Source organism: Nymphalis io, chromosome 13, assembly GCF_905147045.1.
Source record: "Nymphalis io chromosome 13, ilAglIoxx1.1, whole genome shotgun sequence".
Lineage (NCBI taxonomy): Eukaryota > Metazoa > Arthropoda > Insecta > Lepidoptera > Nymphalidae > Nymphalis > Nymphalis io.
In genome coordinates, this window is record NC_065900.1 from 3281578 (window position 1) to 3302996 (window position 21419).

At 34.2% G+C, this 21419-nt stretch overlaps 1 protein-coding gene across 1 annotated transcript in view; it reads right to left on the reverse strand.

Annotated features, from left to right (window-relative positions):
- Positions 1–21419, reverse strand: part of LOC126772775 (C3 and PZP-like alpha-2-macroglobulin domain-containing protein 8) — a 225646-nt gene that overhangs the window by 39477 nt on the left and 164750 nt on the right. The window contains exons 8-9 of the mRNA XM_050493340.1: positions 10679–10807; positions 10274–10428 (exon numbers count right to left, since the gene is read on the reverse strand). Of these exons, the coding sequence (XP_050349297.1) occupies positions 10274–10428; positions 10679–10807 (284 nt within the window). The remainder of the gene's footprint in view (positions 1–10273; positions 10429–10678; positions 10808–21419) is intronic.

Below are 21419 nucleotides of genomic sequence, written 5' to 3' on the forward strand. Positions count from 1 at the left end.
AAACTCTAAATAACTTTTAACTCATTTATTCTTTAATTTGTGTTTGGTTTGACTTCGTTTTTAACTATAAGTACTTAGTTTAATCGTCTAATATTTTTTCTTCACAATTGGTATTTTCTATATTGCTATTTTTTTCTATGCTATTGTTATGTTTTATATAAGTTAAGTTATTTCTAGTGCATTGTAACTACTATGTGCACAAATGTTCAGGGTTGTCACATAGCTCTTACCTGATGTATAATTATATATATTACCTGTTTACTACGCCACCCACTCATCAGATATTCTACCGCAAAACAGCAATACTTGATATTGTTGTGTTCCGGTTTGAAGGGTGAGTGAGCCAGTGTTACAGGCACAAGGGACATAAAATCTTAGTTCCCAAGGTTGGTGGCGCATTGGCTATAAGCGATGGTTGACATTTCTTACAATGCCAATGTCTAAGAGCGGTTGGTGACCACTTACCATCAGGTGGCCCATATGCTCGTCCACCTTCCTATTCTATAAAAAAAAAAAAGAAAAAAACCTGTTTTGTATGCCATATTACATAAATAAATAAATATTCAGCTATGGGAAATTTACATGCTATTACCTGACTATTGCTTCTATATTGTTAATAATTTGCAAATTATTTTTACGGCTTTTAGTTAGTAAGTCTATAGAATCATCAATTGTTATTTATGTTTTTTTTTTCTATATAAATTTTTGCCCTTTTGATCAGTCACTTCAGTTACAAAAATACAAAGTATTCATTCACGGTAAAAAGAAACTGGAAAGGTGATACTAAACAAATATCTACAGTTAGTAGAATAATTGAGTTAATTGGCCATGTTTCACACGTCATAAATCCAATCGTCGTGAAATTGTCAAAGCGTTCACTTAAAATTTGAAAAAGATTAATGATCTCTTTTAAGCAAGAAGTTCAGATACTTTATGATTTATGATACAGAGTTTTGTTTTATGGTGCTAAACTTAACTTTTTTTATCGTATACATATGTTAAGGCAGACTGGCAAACGGGCCACCTGATACTATGTGGTAACATATACATATGTATATAGTGACCCATGGACATTGGCGAAAAATGTTAACTATTTCGTAGATCGCCAATGCACTACCAACCTTGGCAACTAAGACGTTACCTCTTATACCTGTTGTTACATTGATTTAGTCACCCTTCCAACCGGAGCACAACAATTCTAAGTATTGCTGCATGGTGGTAGAATATGTGATGAGCTGGTGGTACCTACCCACACTGGCTTGAGCAAAGCATCTTATAATATCGATTTATTTCAAACTTAAGCTATTAATCTGCGGAAAACTTTACATATTGGATATTATGAACAGACTGATAAAGCATATATGCACGGTAGGCACAACAAGTTCTCCTAATTTTGTTGTGCCTACCGGGAAATGAACCCGCAATATTTGATTGAGATTTAGGTTTTCTAACACTTGGAATATCTCAGCTTTTATAATTGAATTAATCCAAACATGAGCTCCATTGTTGGATTTGAAACGTTTACGCTTTACAGTACGGAAAATTCTATGTCTCGAATCTTTCAAACAAAATATATCCCTAGAAAGAAAAGCATAATTCATGAGATGCGGAGGTACTTTACCCTCGGGGCCATTTCATCTTTCTGTCCGACTCGGAAAGATTATTGGCAACAAAAAATACGAAAAATATTCTGTATTACATAATGAATATTGTATTATCAGTACAGGAAAAAAAACTTTAATAAAGATAATTAATTAGGCTTTTGTATTTGTGCTACTTATGTACACTTAGACAGACAGATTAAAATTCGTGTAAATCGCACGGAAGGATTTAAATATGTTGTAAACATTATATATATCTATAAAAATATAATTATTTTGATAGAAACTGTGTTTAATATTGTATAAAAACAAAAAGTAAAGAAAAACTTGCAATACCTGGTTTTTCGCTAGGGCATTTTTCGCTTTGTTTTTCGCTTCTATAATAAAATTCCTTAAATATTTTTAGCTTTGCTAATTATTTAATTTAAATTGTATGTTAAATATTTTAATAGGCACGGCGTATTACACGATAAAAGATAATCAACAATTATATACCGAGTTTCTTGCGATTACATCGCCAATGCGCCACCAAACTTGGAAACTAATATGTTATGTCCCTTGTGCTTGTAATTACATTGACTCACTCGCCCTTCGAGCTGGAACATAATAATACCGAGTACTACAGTTTTGCGGTAGAATATCTGATGTGTGGGTGGTACCTACCCAGACAAGCTTGCACAAAGCCCTACCACCAGTAACTATATTTAAATAAATATTTTAAAATGATGATTCAAAAGTCCTTATATTTTGTTATTTTTTAGCGTCTGACAGCAATGACTTTGAATAATTAATTTTATACAGTGTGTTTGAAAATAACTTTATTTCCAACTATTTCATTCCCAGTAATTTTTTATTAAGATATTATCAACTATTGCAATAAAGTCTAAGAAAACTAAATTTTCAAAATGAGCAATTAGATTAGTCGAAGCATTTTTCGCTTTTCCTTGTTGCTTATCTTTAGGTCATGCACAGTAGAAAACTTTAATGTGTAATTGGCCATCGATAAGAAATACAGTAAACATATTTTATTCATACGGATAACACGTCTATGAATAAAATATGTTCTTATGAAACTTTTCATTATTATTATAAAATTTATTTTCTATTTACTATTATCATAATAGGTTTATTAACCAACATATGTTAAGTCAAGCTTATTTTACAGACAATAATTAAATGTAAAAAACAACAAACTCATAAGACATTCGTTGTTTACATCGTACATAAGTTACTAAATTCCATTTATGTCGCTATTAAGAAACTATTCATTTAAACTTCAAAAGTAATTTAAGTTAAAGAGACATATATAGGCATGCTTCAAACGTAATGGGTAAAGTTTAAAGGTCGATAGATCATTGAATAATGCCTATATTGTGACTGTTTTCTATTAAAGATGTTCGCATTATGTTTGTACTTTGAATAGAATATTGAGTCTAAGACAATATATACATACATATGATAGCTAGAGATCTATTATCTGGTGATCTAAACAGAAACGAATTTCAAGTTATTATTAATATTGTTATACATATAATATATATATACTTGGAAAATTGTTTATTTTTCAGACTATTAACAGCCAAAACGACTGAGTCTAGAAAGTAATTGTACAATTTTTACAGAGATACAGAGATAATTACAGATTACTTTTCACCTAGGCACCACACGTAAGGGAGGCCGGACGGAAGTATAAAATAATATAAGTTGGACGAAACTTTATAGGTTGGTGGAGTAAATAAAAAAGGCGAGGTCATTAAATAGCCAGTCTTAATAAGAGCTTCGATAAAAATTCGGTCCATTTAATTATACGCGGAAGCTGGGGAATTGAAAATTGAGCGACCCAAAGAATAATTACCGCGCAGTAAATTCGATTCAGGTTAATTCGGAAGCTTTGTGAATGTTGTATCATTCTGGCTATTATGGTCTTTATTACTATTAAAATAAGAGTTATTGATGAAATACTTCCCGTATATAAAAATTTGGATATGGCTTCATTCTTAAAAATACAACGTGATTTTAATATTTTGAATATCGAATGTATGGATATGAATGGATCAGATTAGATATTTAAATATTCTTGAGTTTTGACTCAACAGGTTTATTTTATTGATATTATAAATATAAGCCGACAACAATTATAAGATATATAAAGTGTTCTATGTACGGAAACCAACTTTTAGTTTGAAAATCGATTGTTTCAAAGGTGAAGCAACAAAAAACGTAATGACATTTAACTGATTATTTTGATAATTATATTAAATTAACAGTAATATATACGTATATTATTTATTGCCTCCAATAACGAGTGACTATACACCTTACACAATATCGAAATATAATTATTTCAACATAACAGTTCTCACCCTTCTGCAATACATCAAATAAATATTTCAGTGTTTTTACCGAATATCATAATTTACCAGATAAGCCTCGTGGAATTATTTACAAAGTAAAAAGTCTTAAAAGGTAAGCAATATCGTCTCAAACAATTATGTCATTTAATTTAATACCTCAGTAACAGCCTGTGAATGTCCCACTGCTGGGCTGAGGCTTCCTCTTCCTAATTGAGAAAAAGGCTTGAAGTTTATTCCACCACGCTGGTCCAATGCGGGTTGGTGGCAGATGTGGCAAAATTTCAGTGAAATCAGACACATGCAGATTTCCTCACGATGTTTTCCTTCACCGTCAACGAATGAGATGAATTACAATCACAAATTAAGAAAAAATGAAAATTCAGTGTTGCTTGCCCGGGTTTGAACCCACGATCATCGGTTAAGATTCACGCGTTCTTACCACTGGGCCATCTCGGCTAGTAGAGTAGTAGAGCATTGTAATTTGTTTAAATATTTAATAAGTACTGAGGTATAATTTTACGAGTGTTCGAAACACTCGTCATAACTATTTATCTTACTAATATTTAAATGTGGACGCTGTTACACGATCATGCAAAAACGGCTGTACGGAATCGGATAAAATTTGGAATAGAGACACATACGTGTAACTAAGACTTACTCTCTTTGGTGTGTGCTTTCGGGTGGAACTTAGTTTTACTAGAATATTGGTTATAAGAAATTTGGTAATAAGAAATATAAATTATTGTGGAAATAAAGTTTAAGTAAAATCACAAAACTACCTTTTTAACGGTAAGTAAATTAATATAATAATTTAAACGAAGAATATTTTAAAAGCGATGAAAGTAATTCTATTTTGGTTCAAGCGTTAAAAAAAATTGTCGAAAGTTTAATATTTTATGTACATAGAATAAAGTTAAAGTTAAAGTCCTAAGCAATCAAAAGAAGTTCTTAAGAATAACATAAAGAATCTCAATAGAATTACTAATAAGACACCAGCTTCGCTTGTAGCACGTAGTGAATAATTCAAGATACTAACAAGATGAACACAATTATTGGATACGAAATTTTGGATTAAACATGTGTACGCGTTTCTTTGAGAGATATAAAAGTAATAACGTATTTTAGTCAAGATGAAACATTAAAGCTATCAATTTTGTTTTTGATATATTCATCTAAATTAAACAGTATGTTAATAAATATCATTTCATAATTTGTAATATCTTGATAATTTTCTTGCATTACGCTATATTTATCTTAAGTGCGGTTCGTGTTACTATATATTATACTAGTATTTGCGTACGTCTTCGCCCGTATGTTAGGGGGTGAAGCTGGTGCTAGGTATCAAAAAAGTTACCTTTATCTCGCATGTGAGATAAAGGTAACTTGAGGTGAGGAGATTTTATGTACTTTATATCATTTTCTCTGCCTCTGACAATAGTACAGTACAGTACAGAAACACTGTACTGTACTGTACTATTGTCAGAGGCAGAGAAAATAGTCCAGCAGTGCGACATTAGCCTAAAAGGCTGTTACTGTCTGGTCACAAAAGGCCTTCTCCTCAAAAGGGAGAGGAGGGCTTTTTTTTTTCGCTGGAAAAACGCTTTCACGCGTTTGTCCCACTTGAAGTGGGGGGGTATGTGGGACTCGCCGAGTATGCGCCGGAATACCCACTAAAAAACTAGCGGTACCCACATCGCCTTTTCGAGGGGCGTCACGGGATCGCTTGCGCATACTACCGTGACGCCCCGACGGTTGGCCCGCCTCTGTAGGCCTCCAAATCCTAGGAGAAGATGCGCATAGCGCCGACGCCTTCTCCCCGGTCTTCTTCGGCGAAGCGGCGGAGGCCCTCTCCTCACGCTCCCGCTCCGCTGCCTCCTTCTACGACATGACATTTTCGCAGAAGAGGAGAGGAGGCCTTAGTCCAGCAGTGGGACAATCAGTCATTACAGTGGGACATCCTCAAAAGGGAGAGGAGGCCTTAGTCCACCACGCTGCTTCAATGCGGGTTGGTGGAATACACATGTGGCACTCTGACAACGTGTTTGCAAAATTTCATGATGATCAGTTGAGTTAAGGCGCGAAAGCGGACTCACATAACATACTACCTTCCGCATTAAAAATATAAGTAAGGATAGCCAATTATTGAATTCCATAGTTCGATGAACAAGTGAATACAGTTATGTACTTTTATATATATGCCCGCTAACGATGTATAAATCATCAATATAAACACAATGAGTGCAATCGTACGGGCTACGACCCGCGAGGCGCATACATCATCCACATAATCTTGTTTCCGTTCTGACGCGGACGTATTGGACAATATATTTTCGTTTTATTACTTTTACTGTCCCAATATGAATTTATGTGACGTCAGAGCTACTTAACAACAATTAATATTTGTAAGCGTTTTTATTTATGTTATATGATGTACTACTTTTCGCCTGCGGTTTCGCGAGTTTGGGGTAGCCTGTGTCCTTTCTTTGGGTCCAAGCTTGCTTCATACTAAATTTCATCAAAATTGCTTCAGTTGATCAGCCGTGAAAGCGTTACATTTATAATATTAGTACAGATAATTTATTTATTATTTATTGCACACCATAAAAATAATACCCTTATGTAATATTAATAGGAAACAAACAACAAATGTTACGCAAAGGCCTTATCACTTATAGCGATCTCTCACAAGCAACCTTTGGTGAAAGAAATTTTGTAAGAGAACAGGTAAGTGTATTTATGTATAAAAAGAAGATACCAATTATTACATAAAAACAATTAGAGTATAACAATAAACATACAAAATAGGTACTATAGTATATAATAAAAGAATAAGCCAAATCAAAATAGCTGATTAACATATCACAAAATAAAGGAAGAATAAAAGGGAGAATTTTTGAAAATTTAACTTCTGAGGTAGTTTATAAAGGGGATCACGGTAGCATGCGCAAGCGACTCCATGGCGCTTGTCGTTAAGACAGAAAGGGTTTTTTAGTGGCTATTTGGATGTTCGGGGCACACTCGGGCCGTACAAACCCTCCCCTCTGTTTCCGTGGGGTAAACACGTAATGCGTTTTTCCAGCGTTCAAAAAAATGATAAAGAGGATAAAAGTTTGTATGAAAGAGTTATAGAAATTTGTATAATTTATCAATTCTGAATCCAGTTATGTATTATTTATTTACAAATGTTTACCAGAGTGAAACAATAAATACTATCAATATGGCAATTCTGATGGGATATCTAAATAACTCGACTACACCGTTTATATTTTTATTTTTTAAAGATTAATTAGAGCGTAATTTTAAATTAATAAATAAATTTTCATTTCACACTCAATTACTCCCACTAGAGCGTGTCATTGGTTCTGAAATACTGGTTTGTGGTATGCACATTCAGCTAGGACAATACCACAGCTCATACTACAAATTATCAATGGTATTAAGCTTGGGTATCAATCAATCTACTCTGCAGTACTCTTTATGTCGGTACATTATATCCAGCGCAAATTACACGTTTTTATCCTTTGTATTAAAATAAACGAATTCCTTTGTATAATAACGGATCCCTTTGTATTTTTTGACGAATATGGTCAAATTATTTTTATAAACTAACTAAACTTCAAATGTTTATTTTATCTGTTGTTGATTTATAAACAATGCTAAACACGTTTTCAAAATACAGTTATAAAAGAAACGACAAGAAGCACTTTATAATCTAATTTTTTTTACAGAATAGGTAGCCGGACGAGCATATGGGCCACCTGATGGTAAGTGATCACCAACGCCAATATATATATTGGCATTGTAATAAATGTTAACCATCGCTTACATCGCCAATGCGCCACCGACCTTGGGAACTGATGTTATGTCCCTTGTGCCTGTTATTACACTGGCTCACTCGCCCTTCAATCCGGAACACAACAATACCAAACAATGCTGTTTTGCGGTAGAATATCTGATGAGTGGGTGGTACCAGATGAGCTAGCACAAAGCCCACCAGTTAAATATAAGGTATCTTAAATATAATTTACATTTAATTTAGTATTCTATTTATAAAGTTCAATATAGTATTTTATTTATAAAGGTAATATGAAAATGTAATTAAAAGGTACTTTAAATCAGCGTTTGAAGAGTTCAATAAGTGCAATACTAACGAACATAATATAAAGTTTGTAAATATATTTATCAATCACAGCTTCGTTCTATATTTATAAAAGCTTTTTTCGATTCCTACCGTGCGAACTATATAACAGGAACGCACGAATCGCAACGTTTTTTTAATAATCATGGATATTAACCATCCTGTGCATCAATAGTACCGCGGAACTGTTGAATTTAATATTGTCATTATTGTAACTTTTATGGAACGAACGGTAATTGAAAATCGGCCTCATTTATAAATTTGCTTAGCAAACTTTATTTTAACGCTGATTATTGGTTTGTTATTCGTAACAAACACAGAATTGTTAAACGAATCACTCGTTAAAGAACGTTTATAAGTAATCCGTAACATTAAATATTTTTTTATATATTTTTATTTGTGTCGTGTCTTTTTATGCTCAGCTATGACACAGTTTTTTTTATATTACATATATTATGTTTCTTTAATGTTTGTCATTTAATATTAAAGCTTGATAGCCCTTATTATAGCTGTGCAAAGCCCGGATCTATAGCTATTTTTTTAATAAATTAAACGCAAATTTTTTAATTAACTAAATTTTTATACATAATGTTTATCTCAACTAGTGAGGACTTCACCAGAATAACCTAGAATTTTTCAGTAAAGTACCGGTTCTTAAATATGTCAGTTTATTTATCGTCTTTTTATGCGATCATTATTCTTACAATGCAATTTCAGGGACTAATTATCGAACCTCATAAAAATAAAATTTTACGAGATGCTATTCATTCTTTGTTTATAGACGCCTGATGAAGCATAATGAACCTATTTTTCTCCGTTGATTGGCTGTCGGATCTCTTTTGCTACCTTGGCACTTAACGCAATCGAATATTTTATTAAATATTGTTTTGAATTTTAAAATTCGCGTTCACAATTAAGTGAATATATGAATAAATGTATACTGTTCCAGTTATTTGTACATAATTTTATGACTTATCATATCAATTGCTAATGAAAGGATGGGATAAAGCAGTGTTATTCTTCTCAATACAAGAGTAAGACTGTTAAGGAAATATATTTTCTAGAACATCCTTATACTAAAACAAAAATGTTTGAAGAGTTAAAAAAAAACAAAAAGGGTTTTTTTAGGGTTTCTTTCTTTAGGGTAAAGGGTTTTTTAAAATTTAATAATTTAAAAAAAAAATAATAAAATAAATAAATGCACTTCTATGAATGTAAGATGGCAAGCCTTAACAATAGCTATTTTTCTTATCATAGTTGGCAGTCCGGGGTACAGGAATACTAACTCCGTTTACAGCCCAGCCATTGCTGATAATGTCTACTAGTGAATTGCGTAAGTATGCAACATATACGCGTGTGCCAAAAGATAACAACGTCAAATAATGCTTATTCAAATATATCGACCGAAGCTATGAATAAGCTAATATAGAGACGTACTATTCAATTGCCTCGTTAGTCTATTAACTAATTATGAGGTTGTTTACGAGAGAAAACTAATTATAAGCCGAGATGGTCTAGTGGTTAAAACGCGTGAATCTTAGCCGATGATCGTAAGTTTAAACCCGGGCAAGCACTACTGAATTTTTATGTACTTAATTTGTGTTTATAATTTTTCTCGCAAAGGAAAACATCGTGAGGAAATCTGCATTTGTCTAATTTCACTGCAATTGTGCTATATGTGTAATCCACCAACCCGCATTGGAGCAACGTGGTGAAATAAGCTCCAAACCTTCTCCTCAAATAAATTGAGGAGGTCTTAGCCCAGCAGTCGGATATTTAGATTCTGTTACTTTTAAATTCCGAGATGTCCGACTTGGGATTTGTTCTGAATTAAGCAAATAAAATTATTCTTGTGATGATGTAGTTCTTGTTTGGACAGTAAACGTCAACGTTATTGACCCGAACACCGTCAGCATTACCGACGTAACCGCGTTTGAACGCACTTTAACTCACATAAAAGAGTACATCCAATTAGCGTCACCGATACACTCACTGTCTACTGCTCAGGAAGAGCGCAAAGTTCGCCTAAAGAACTTTTCACTTCAAAAATATATTCGGTTTACCTGTTCTAAAATTCTCGTTAGCAGCCCGAAGTTAAGTGGCAGTGTTATATCCCCGTGCCTTGGTAAATACGTAATATTCATAGTTCGAACCCATTTGCTGAATAGAAGTTTACTCACGTATAATTGAAGCGGCATAAATCATTGTTGTCACTTGGATTGGGCGCAGGAACAGCTGCCCAGTGGACGGCACGGCCACCGCTAGTAACAGCTGCCAGCAACCTTTGTCGACATCCACAAGACGACCACACACTTGCACTTGCAATGCCACCAGCCTATGACAAAGTTGTATGTAAATATTTAGTAATACGAGGAAGAGAAGGGAGAAAGAGAGTAATCCTTCGTTAGTTATAGTTTTAATGCAAAACAGCAATACTGGGTACTGCAGCGGCATTCCGGTACGAATAGTAAGCGAGTCAGTGTACAAGAGACACCTTATATTTATATTCTTATAGTGCCATAGATAATGGCTGACATTGATCGCATATCAATTTACCCAAAATGTAATAAATTATATTAATATACCTGTAATGGTGTTGGCAAGTTCTCGATGAGGAGATAACACTTGGACGTCGAGTTCCAGCGACGAATTCGCTCACGAGCCAGCACGTAGTGTGTTTCTATTTCTTTGCCTTCAACAGCCACCAACTCCGCCTGCGAAAAATGAAACGTTTTTTTTTTTAACTAACGAAAGATACTGGAAATGTAAAGGATAATAGAAGATAATAATTGTACTAGTCACAGTGACGAGTCCATCATTACATGCCATTAGGACAGCAGCGTGTTCTTTATAAATTGCAAATTTAAACTTTCTATTGTGTTAGAATATTTTTATTTAACTATTTGTTTAAGGTTGTGCCTTGATAATATACATTAACACATACATGTATTAATATAAAAATCGTTCAGAGTAAAAAACATTCATAAATGGAGTAAACGCTTACTGCTGGGCATAAGCCACTTAAAGAGTAGGCTTAGAGGTTATTCCACTACGCTACTCTACTGTTGTGTTTTGGATATACATGTGGCAAATATATATCCGATATTTTCCTTCACCGCCGAGCATAAAATGAAATTACAAATACAAATTAAGTATATGACAATTCAGTTATGCTTGCTCGGGTTTGAACTCGTTATCTTCAGTGAAAATAGATATATTCTAGCCCCGAACCATCTCGGCTCTTGTAAATGACAGAATTTATTTTATTTTGGCACTGAAAATTAAAGAAACTTCTCATTCATATTCATTCTTTTGAAGTGACTCGTAGGTGAAGCCCTGTAAATGATGATATCGCCAACTGCGCAGGACATATTATAGTACAAAAGTATGTGCGCAAACACAGATGCACTTTCTATTCCCTCGTTCTTATAATGCGATTAGATGGCAATCCGACACGACCGGAAAGAGTTCAGGTGCAGATCCAACGGCTCTACGCTCTTTACAAGGAAGTGTGTACACGCTCGTGCGTGTACACACTTCCGACTACCAAACTCCAGGCTGCTATTGATATTTTTCGACTGAAAAACTCAATAACTTTTTATTGGCTCGACCTGGCTGATGAACTATATCTGACATATAGCCACCAGACCAACGAGGCGTGTAAGTATTCTAACCTTAACCTAATGTTGTTGTTTTATTAAGACTATTATCGAAATATATTATAACTCATTCGTATTTAAAAATAGCCGATATGGCCCAGTGGTAAGAACGCGTGAATCTCAACCGATGATGTTGGGTTCAAACCCGGGCAAGTACTACTGAATTTTCATGTGCTGAATTTGTGATTATAATTCATCTCGTGCTTGACGGTGAAGGAAAACATCGCGAGGAAGCCTGCATGTGTCTAATTTCATTGAAATTCTGCCACATGTGTATTCCGCCAACCTGCATTGGAGCAGCGTGGTGGAATAAGCTCCAAACCTTCTCCTCAAAAAGGTAGAGAAGGCCTATGTCCAGCAGTGGGACATTCAGAGGCTGTTACTCTCATTCGTATTGAAACATTTAGGGGTCTCGTAAATCTAAAAGTTATCCTCAAGTCGCGTGCTTTCCACTGATACGGAATTTTATTATGTTTTATTTCTGCTTTTATTGGCTCTTGAACGAGAGGACCAATTACAGTATGAAAATATATTTTTCCTAAGTATTCTTTATTGAAGACAGCTTTATTTCATTCCTTTATAATATAATGATATTGATTTCAAGAGGTTTTATTCAAAAAGGGTTATATTGTAAAAACAAAAACAATTTAACCCATATATAATATTATATATGGCTAAAATTGTATTTGCTATTTATGATTTTATAAAATATAAAGAGAATAAATGAAAGATGTACATAAGAGCAATTATTATAAATAATAATATGTGTTCTGAGATTTCACAATTAATAACAGATATTTTTACTGATTTCTTCTTCTTCTCGTAAATTTATAATACTTATAAGATTTCAAATTAAATTAAAATCCATTATTCAACATAGAAGCATTATAATGTCTTTATTGATTGTCTAAAGTTTATTTTTTACAAAGTTTCAGTATATATATAATACATTTTGATATTTGGCAAGAATCTGATTGAAGAACTACTCGTTTCTAATAAATAAATATATTTTTAAAATACAATTAATTTTATAATATTTCGATTAAATTTGTCGTTGTGGGTCATATCACGTTTTTTGTGTTTTATAGAGAAGCTTTTTTTTCAAATATTAGTATTATGTAACAATAGTTAACTTTTATATATATGTTCAAAGCCGAGAATTCTTGTCAGAATATCGAGGCCTTTTTCATGCCCAAGGTTCATTTTTTTATTTAGCTTTGTTATATTTTACAGCTTAGACTAGACTATAATATATCCCTTGCATAGTATAGAAACTCATTTCCATCTTCATCTTAAGGATGAATCGCTATCTTACCAATATTTTTATCTGCAAGCCTCCTTATTATAATAAAATACTTGGTATACTTGGAAACATTACATAGGACGGAAATGAGCTTAAATGCCCACCGCTGGAGAAAGGTCTCTTTCACACTTAAGAAAATCACTTTTTAAATGTTTGAGTTTTTAGTTGGGCTTATTCAATATTTCAATGGGATAGACTTACATCTGAGACACGTTTCTTCATGATGTTTTCATTTCATCCTGACACGAGATATTGAATTAAAAACACAAATTCATGATAACAAGGTGGTATCTATTCGGATTTGATTATGCGATCTTCTATTAATATCAATGTATTATATTCATTGAGCTATCTCGGTCCCTCTAATTTCATTATCTAAGTAGGAAATAAATAATTTAACAATAAAACATTCGAAAAAAAAGAGAAATCGCTTTACAAAATCACATGGAAATTTCCTCAACCTTTTTAGGTCAATAACTTTTTTCAGCTGAAAATAGGAAGCCGAGACAGAATATGAAAAAGCGTTGCTCATCTTTCTTCAAAGCAAATAGGAGCAAACGGGTTTCGTGCCAAATTTACTGGAAGTCTACTTCAAAAGAAATCTGTTTTGGGTAGGGGAGCACGAAATTGTATTGTGGTCAGTTGGACTATAATATAAGGCCCGAAGTTTGTATGTATTTAATACTAACATTTTATCAGACGACTCGGAACAATCCGATTGAAAATAAACATGCTAATAATAAAATATATAAGCAAGAATGTAAGTGAATATTATGGACAAATTGTAGTTGCTGATTATATATAAGAGACAGATAGCTGATTTTTTTAAATTTAGAATGTCCAAGGCATATATTCAAATCTCGAAGACAAACTTATTTTATGTACATATATTTGCTCATAAATGAAGGGCGTTGTGAGATAAATAGCGAGTGAGAGAATCTTTGTCTAGAACTTAAACATACAATACTTCTGTCATACTGTTATGTTTTTACAAAAATATATATTTAAAAGTGCTTCAGCAAAAAATGTTATTACGCATTTCAATACATTAAACATTTCACGAAGTTAGCGTAAATTCTTAACTCATTAGCTGAAGTCTTATCAACTAAGTTATTTTGTTCGTGGATAAGGCGAGCTTGTTTTTTTTCTTTACGTCGAGACCCTCGGCTATTATGCAGGGGGGAATAATTTTCACCTCATTGATTTTCTATTGTTCCTTAACGTTCTAAAATCCCGTATCTGGAATAGAATCGGTTTCGCTTGGAAGATGATTTGATCAGTGTAATGAATGATCTACCAAAGCGTTTTCTTTTCATAATATTTTTCTAATACTATTTTCATAAACGAAAGTTAATTTTATCTCACTTAGTTTCGCTGCGGGTATTTCAATTACCCGCAAAAGCCGAAAGATACAAAATTGTATTTTTTAACTGAACTATATATTGTCGTGGGATGCGTTGATTAAAAATATTTCTTAAAAAAGACCGCTTTATTATAAAAAAAATTACGGTAAAAAATTTCATAAAATATTCAATATATATATATTCATTTAGGTGAAACTGTTAATAGTTACGATGTTATACGTCGGAGACAGAAAATGATATATCCCCTTTATGATATATTACTTACATTAATAATCAGCTAATTTAAAAGTCTAGATAGGCTACGTCGTGAATTTACATTTAGAATAGGACTTCTATGATCTAGTACCACATTTATGTTCGCAATTTATCCAGCGATAAGTACGACATCTGCATACAGGAATATCGAAGACAAACAGCAGCGTATGAATTAAGCTTCACATTTTCTTAGCAGAAGAATAGCTTATTATTCACCAACGGAACATGCAAGAGATTTGACTATTGGAACGTAGGACAACATTTTTCATCATCACAAAATAACAAAATGTTACCGACACAGTTTGCTTTCAAAATTACCCATGATAGTTTACTAAAAAATAAGCAACAAAAAATAAAATTATAATAATAAATATATAATTTATTCAAGTCAGCTACATTACAGGCACGTATATAGTAAATATAAATAAAATATGATTGATAAAAATCTACAACAACCTCAGTAGTATTTTTTTCCTTAAATCAAAAAATGTATATTAATTATTTATAATAAAATCTTTATATCTTGCTAAAACGAAATATTTTTAATAACATTAACTTAATTATTATATTAACTGATCCTCTCTTCATGGAAGAGGTCTTCTTATAGCATCATTAACAGACTTATGCCTAAGTCCACTCTTAATCTGGTTATCTTCAAGCCTTACTCCTAGGGGTGAAGTTTTTAAAAACACAGCAAGCTCTGTGAAAGTTCTCAGAGTGTCATCAGTCTAATGAGATAAATTTGGAGATTTACTTAAGTATTTCTTTAGCTTAGTTAATGAAGAATTTAATTGTGTTAAAGTTTAGATGTAATATTGTTCTTAGCTGTTTATTTTTAGTGGTTAATCTACACTTGTGAAATAATCTGGTAGGGTTTGAATTATTAATTATTATTTATTCAAAAATTTGAAAGTAAATGCAAGCTACCAACGAGTCCTAAGTTATTTGGGCCATATTGCCAGGAAGCAACCAGACAATCTGGATAAACTCGTTGTAATACCTACCTGCTGGTCCGACCAGATCCACTGCCCTGAGACAAGCAGACGACGGAGTGGTATGGAGAAAGCTAGTCGACACATCGGTGAAAGCATTTCAAAACAAGCACGACCTCCGGTAATGAAACACACGAAGAAGAAGAAGAAGAAAGAAGTGTTGCAAGAAACCTTCACGCGATGTAATAACAGTACCACGTTTATATATTGAAAAAATATTACGTCTCAAAACACGCTTCATATATTCTAATAAAAAAAACTATTAATAATTAATTTCAACATCAATTAACTATTATTAAATTTTAAAAATAAACTATTAAAATATTTTACCCAATTACATAACAGCCAGTAAACTATCGGAATTATGCAACAATATGTTAAGCCACTGTGCAACTTGTTTTCAACGTAAGCTCGAAATATTCCTGTGTACAATTTACACAAAGGGTATATACAACACTGGTTATTCAAAACTTCAGTATATGCAGTGTACACACTTATGTATTAAAATGTTTCTAATACAATAACGTTTGTTTTCCATCATAATGTTGAGAACAGTTTTGCTCGGGTTATTTTTGTAATGTTGTATATTAAAATATACATATTGGATCGTGCTGTAAGCTTGCACTTTAAATGCGAATTGTTCAGACTTGTTTAAACGTCAGAGTATATAATATTATATTATGTGATAATCTCGTTAGTATATTACTTAGCTATATCTATAAAGCTAGGTTCTGAGTTCAAGACTCGTTTTAGGTCAATACAATTTTTGGTGAATTTCCTCGGAAAATTCTCATTAACAGCTTGAACGGAAAGCACGTTAATCCAAAAAAGAGAATAGAAGATTGTTCGCGCACAAACAATTTGTTGTATAAATATATGTTATATAATTGTGATATCCGAGTATATGTGTAATATCCTGCACCGTTGGCTTCTCTTCGATGAGATTGGCTACCCTGTAATGCCAGTTTATTAGCACAGAAGGCTCGGTTTGAAATCAAGTCAGTGACAGATTGATAGCTTGGTTGTTCTTTAATGAAAACCTGTTGGTTTAGGACTTTGCCATTTACTTGATACGAGTAAAAAAAATAGAGTAGTATACGTTTTCGTGACTAAGCACTTAAATAAACAGTTAAACCCCGCACTTCACTTGGATTAGTTCTACACTTGGATTATCAAATAGAAAGTAAGCGGTAAAAACAATATAATATTTTTTCTATGGTATTACTTAGAAAAAATATTATTAGGTTTTTATTTTATTTCAAAAGGAATTGTCTTCGTGTAAATTATTATTATATTCGTGATTATTTAAATTACAAGTCAGCCTTATCCTTATAATTACTAGGTTGATCCGTTTTCACTTAATTAACTACAAAGTATAACAGTTTTAATAAATTAATTGATCTATGTTACATCTTTTGTTTACCTATCTGTTGTTTACATTTTTCTAAGAATTTATATTTATTTTAATTATTTAATCTTGTATCTTTAATAAATAGGTTTATTTATTAGTGAATCTCTATGCCCAAATTACACATTTTATACATTGAATTGGTTGAAAATATTGATGTAACTTTTAATGCCTTGCTAACTCATTTTTCAATGGACTTTATCCCATATAAGAAATTACAAAGTTTCTAATACATATTGAGTCATCATATCAGCCGAAAGACGTCCACTGCTGGACAAAGGCCTCGCCAAAGATTTCCACGTTGGCCGGTCTTGCGCTGCCCGCATCCAACGGCTTCCCGCGACTCGTTCTAAGTTGTCGGTCCACCTTGTAGGGAGCCTGCCCACGCTGCGTCTTCCAGTTCGTGGTCGCCACTCGAGAACCTCTCTGCCCCAGCGGCCGTCGGTTCTGCGAGCAATGTGCCCCGCCCACTGCCACTTCAATTTAGCAATTCTTCGGGCTATGTCGGTTACTTTGGTTCGCCTGCGGATTTCATCATTTCCGATTCGATCTCGCAGAGAAACTCCGAGCATAGCCCTCTCCATTGCCCTTTGAGTGATCTTGAGCCTTCTTATGAGGCCCATTGTGAGCGACCACATCTCTGATCCATAAGTCATCACTAGCAACACACACTGGTCGAAGACTTTCGACTTGAGACACTGCGGTATTTGGGATGAGAAGATATCGTGTAGCTTCCCGAACGCTGCCCAGCCGAGTTGAATTCGACGATTGACCTCTTTCTCGAAGTTGGACCTACCTAGTTGGATGGTCTGACCTAGGTAGACATAGTTGTCTACAACTTCGAGTGCAGTATTTCCAACCTTGACTTGAGTGGGTGCAACATGGATGTTTGACATGATTTTCGTCTTGTCCATGTTCATTTTTAGACCCACTTGTTGGGAAACCTTGCTGAGGTTATCGAGCATAGTGCCGAGGTCTTCCAAGGTCTCAGCCATAATTACAATGTCATCGGCAAATCGAATATGAGTGATGTACTCGCCGTTGATATTGATGCCAAGTCGGTTCCAGTCCAGAAGCTTGAGAACATCTTCCAATGCAGCAGTAAACAGTTTCGGAGATATCACGTCTCCCTGTCTTACACCTCTCTGCAGTTGGATAGGTTTTGAGTTCTGATCCTGGAGTCGGATCGACATCGTGGCGTTCTCGTACAAGCAATTTAACACCCTGATATACCGATAATCAATTTGGAACCTCTGAAGAGAATTCAGCACGGCCCAGGTTTCGATCGAATCAAAGGCTTTCTCATAGTCCACAAACGCTAAGCAAAGTGGCTGGTTATACTCCTCAGTCTTCTGTATAACTTGCCGCAGCGTATGTATGTGGTCTATGGTGCTAAAGCCTTTCCGGAATCCGGCTTGTTCGGGTGGCTGGAAGTCGTCAAGCCTTTGCTCGAGACGATTCGTAATGACTCTCGAAAACAACTTGTAAACATGGCTCAGCAGTGAGATGGGCCAGTAATTCTTCAGAAGGGTTTTGTCACCCTTCTTAAAGAAAAGTACCACCACACTTCTGTGCCATGCCTTTGGCGTTTGACCTTTGGCTATGACGGAGTTAAAAGCCTCTGAAAAGCCCTGAGGATCGGTGTACCACCCGCTTTCAGAAGCTCGGCTGTAATAACATCATCACCAGGTGCCTTATTGTTTTTGAGTTGCTCGAGAGCCATTCTAATCTCGAAAAGACTGACGTCCTGTTAATCTTCAGTGTAGTGTCGGGTTAGTCTTGATCTGGGATCTGCAGCATGACTACTGACAGGTGATTGAGTTGTCGTGTACAGCTGACCGTAGAACTTCTCAACCTCTTCCAACAGCTCAGATCTTGACGTGACTATTCTGCCATCCTCAGTTTTCAGCCTTGTCAGTTGGCTCTGCCCAACAGACAGATCTCTGGCGACACTTTAGAGCCTTTGTTCCGCTCGATGGCCTCTTTAATGCGCATTGTATTAAATTGGCGAGTGTCGCGAGTTAGAGACTTTGAAATCTGTCTGTTGATCAGCCTATAGCTGGCAGCATCAGCTGGGGACGTCAGAATCATTTTCCGTCTTTCCTCCCTAAGCCGTAGGGTAGAGGCAGAGATCTTTTTGGTTCCTTTTGTACGGCTGGTCTTGAAGGTCTTAGACCCAGCCGTACGGACAGTTTCCACAAACCTGTCGTTGTATGTGTCCACTTCCTCGCAGTCTGCTAGGCAATCGAATCGGTTTTGGAGTTCGAGCTGAAAGGCTTCGGGATTTCGGATTTGAAGAGGTGATGGTCGGAGCGTAGACTTCATCAGTCGGGACCTCTGGAATTTAACATTGATATTTAATGAGCCTCTTACTAGTCTGTGATCGCTCCCAGTTTTGACTGCATTGATCACGGAGACGTCATTAAATATTTGTCTTCTCGTCGACAAGATGAAGTCTATCTCATTCTTGGTTTTCCCATCAGGGCTCACCCAGGTCCATTTACGTTGACCTGGTTTCTTGAAAAAGGAGTTCATCATAAAGAGTCCCTCCTTCTCCATAAAGTTGGCCAACATCTGGCCCCGAGGATTGCGGTCTCCAATTCCATGTGGACCTTTAACTCATCACCGAATCGTTTGCCCAGCTTCGCGTTAAAGTCCCCCATTACAACAGTGAAATGAGTCTTATTGATATGTATGGCTTTAGATAAATCCTCATACATGACCTCAACCTCATCGTCGGAGTGTGTCGAAGTTGGTGCGTATACCTGTATGACCTTCAAAGAATACCGCTTGGTGATTCTGAGTATAAGGTACGCCACCCTAGTCGACACGCTCTTGATTTTCACAACGTTGTTTACGAGAGACTTGTGGACTATAAACCCAACACTTACATATTGAGTAAAAGAAAAAATCAATAATTATCTTTTGAATAAACTACTTTAAATATTATGCAAGGAAAAGTTACGCCTTTAGAAAACACATATTCGTATGCTTGCCAACTATGAACCGAACTTGCCATGTTAAAGCTCCAAACGTACGTAAAGTTGAAAACTTTATATACGCTAGCAATAAAACACAACTATTGTAGTTTTACGAGTAAAATCTGCACATTATTCTGCAGAAATAGCATAATACCATTTTTATAACTGAGCTGGTTATTGAACTCGTACACGGGTAAAATTGTGGATTAAATTCTAAAAAAAATTCTGTGTCGTCATAAGATAAGTCTTCACCTATTGGAACTTTTTATGATTCCCTTTTTATATCTTCATTGTCCATTTTTTATTCTTATGAAATCAGCCAGCGATTTCTTTGAAAATTTGATTACAAAAAAAGCGAATGAATTCTTGGCTCGAAAAATGTTAAAATTTAAAAACATGGCGGCGAAACGAAATGTTGCAGTTTGTTGGTCCTGAGCCAAGAGAGGTGGTATTGCGGAACTGAAATTCATTTTCTTTATTAATTTTGTTAACATAACAAAGGATAATAAAATTTTAATCTTTGGCAAACCTTTTGAATCGTATCTACATACATACAACTATGTTGTTTAAAATTGAACATTGTAAAAACACTACTTTTAATCTGTATATATAATCGGGTATACGAGTATATTAACAATTTTCGGTTCTTGTCGTAAATGACGGTAGTTTATAAAATGTCTTATAAAATTAGCCATAAGTCCGTGGAACTGAATTAATAAGCTATAATTTTAGTAATAAATTAGTTTTAAAGGGGGTCATTAGCGAATTGCAAATTATTTAATGTAGAGTCTGGAATTAATTATTGCATAAGCAGTTAAACTCTCCACAAACGCTTGGAGGATATTCGGTCTATCCTTAAACTTGTTGAGACTTAAGCTCCTCAATTTAGTGCATATTGCATAATATTGACTAATGTGTTATTAAATTAGTACATTTTCTTTTTTCATATCTTATATATTATTACAATAATATATTAATTACAATTCTCAGTCCACAGGCTCTTGTGTCCGGGTTTTTTCAGTTTTGTATTACTTATTATTACTTTATCTGTATACTTATTGATCTTTTACTTATACTCTGTTTTTTATTAAATTAAGTGTCACAAAATTAATTGATTATATTAAGTATTTTTTTAAAGGTATAACATATTATGTAGATTTTATAATTGTGAAGTTTTTCAAGGCCAAAGGTAAAATGACCTAAATCCTGGATTAAAATTATCATTGAATTTAATAATTTTATCTTAATTACTAATACAATTTCTCCACATCTCTTAGTAATACAGTCGCATAGTCAGTATGTGTTAAACAAAAATAAAATTTGAAGTGAGCAAAACATCTGTTCTTTGAATTTTCTTAATCAAA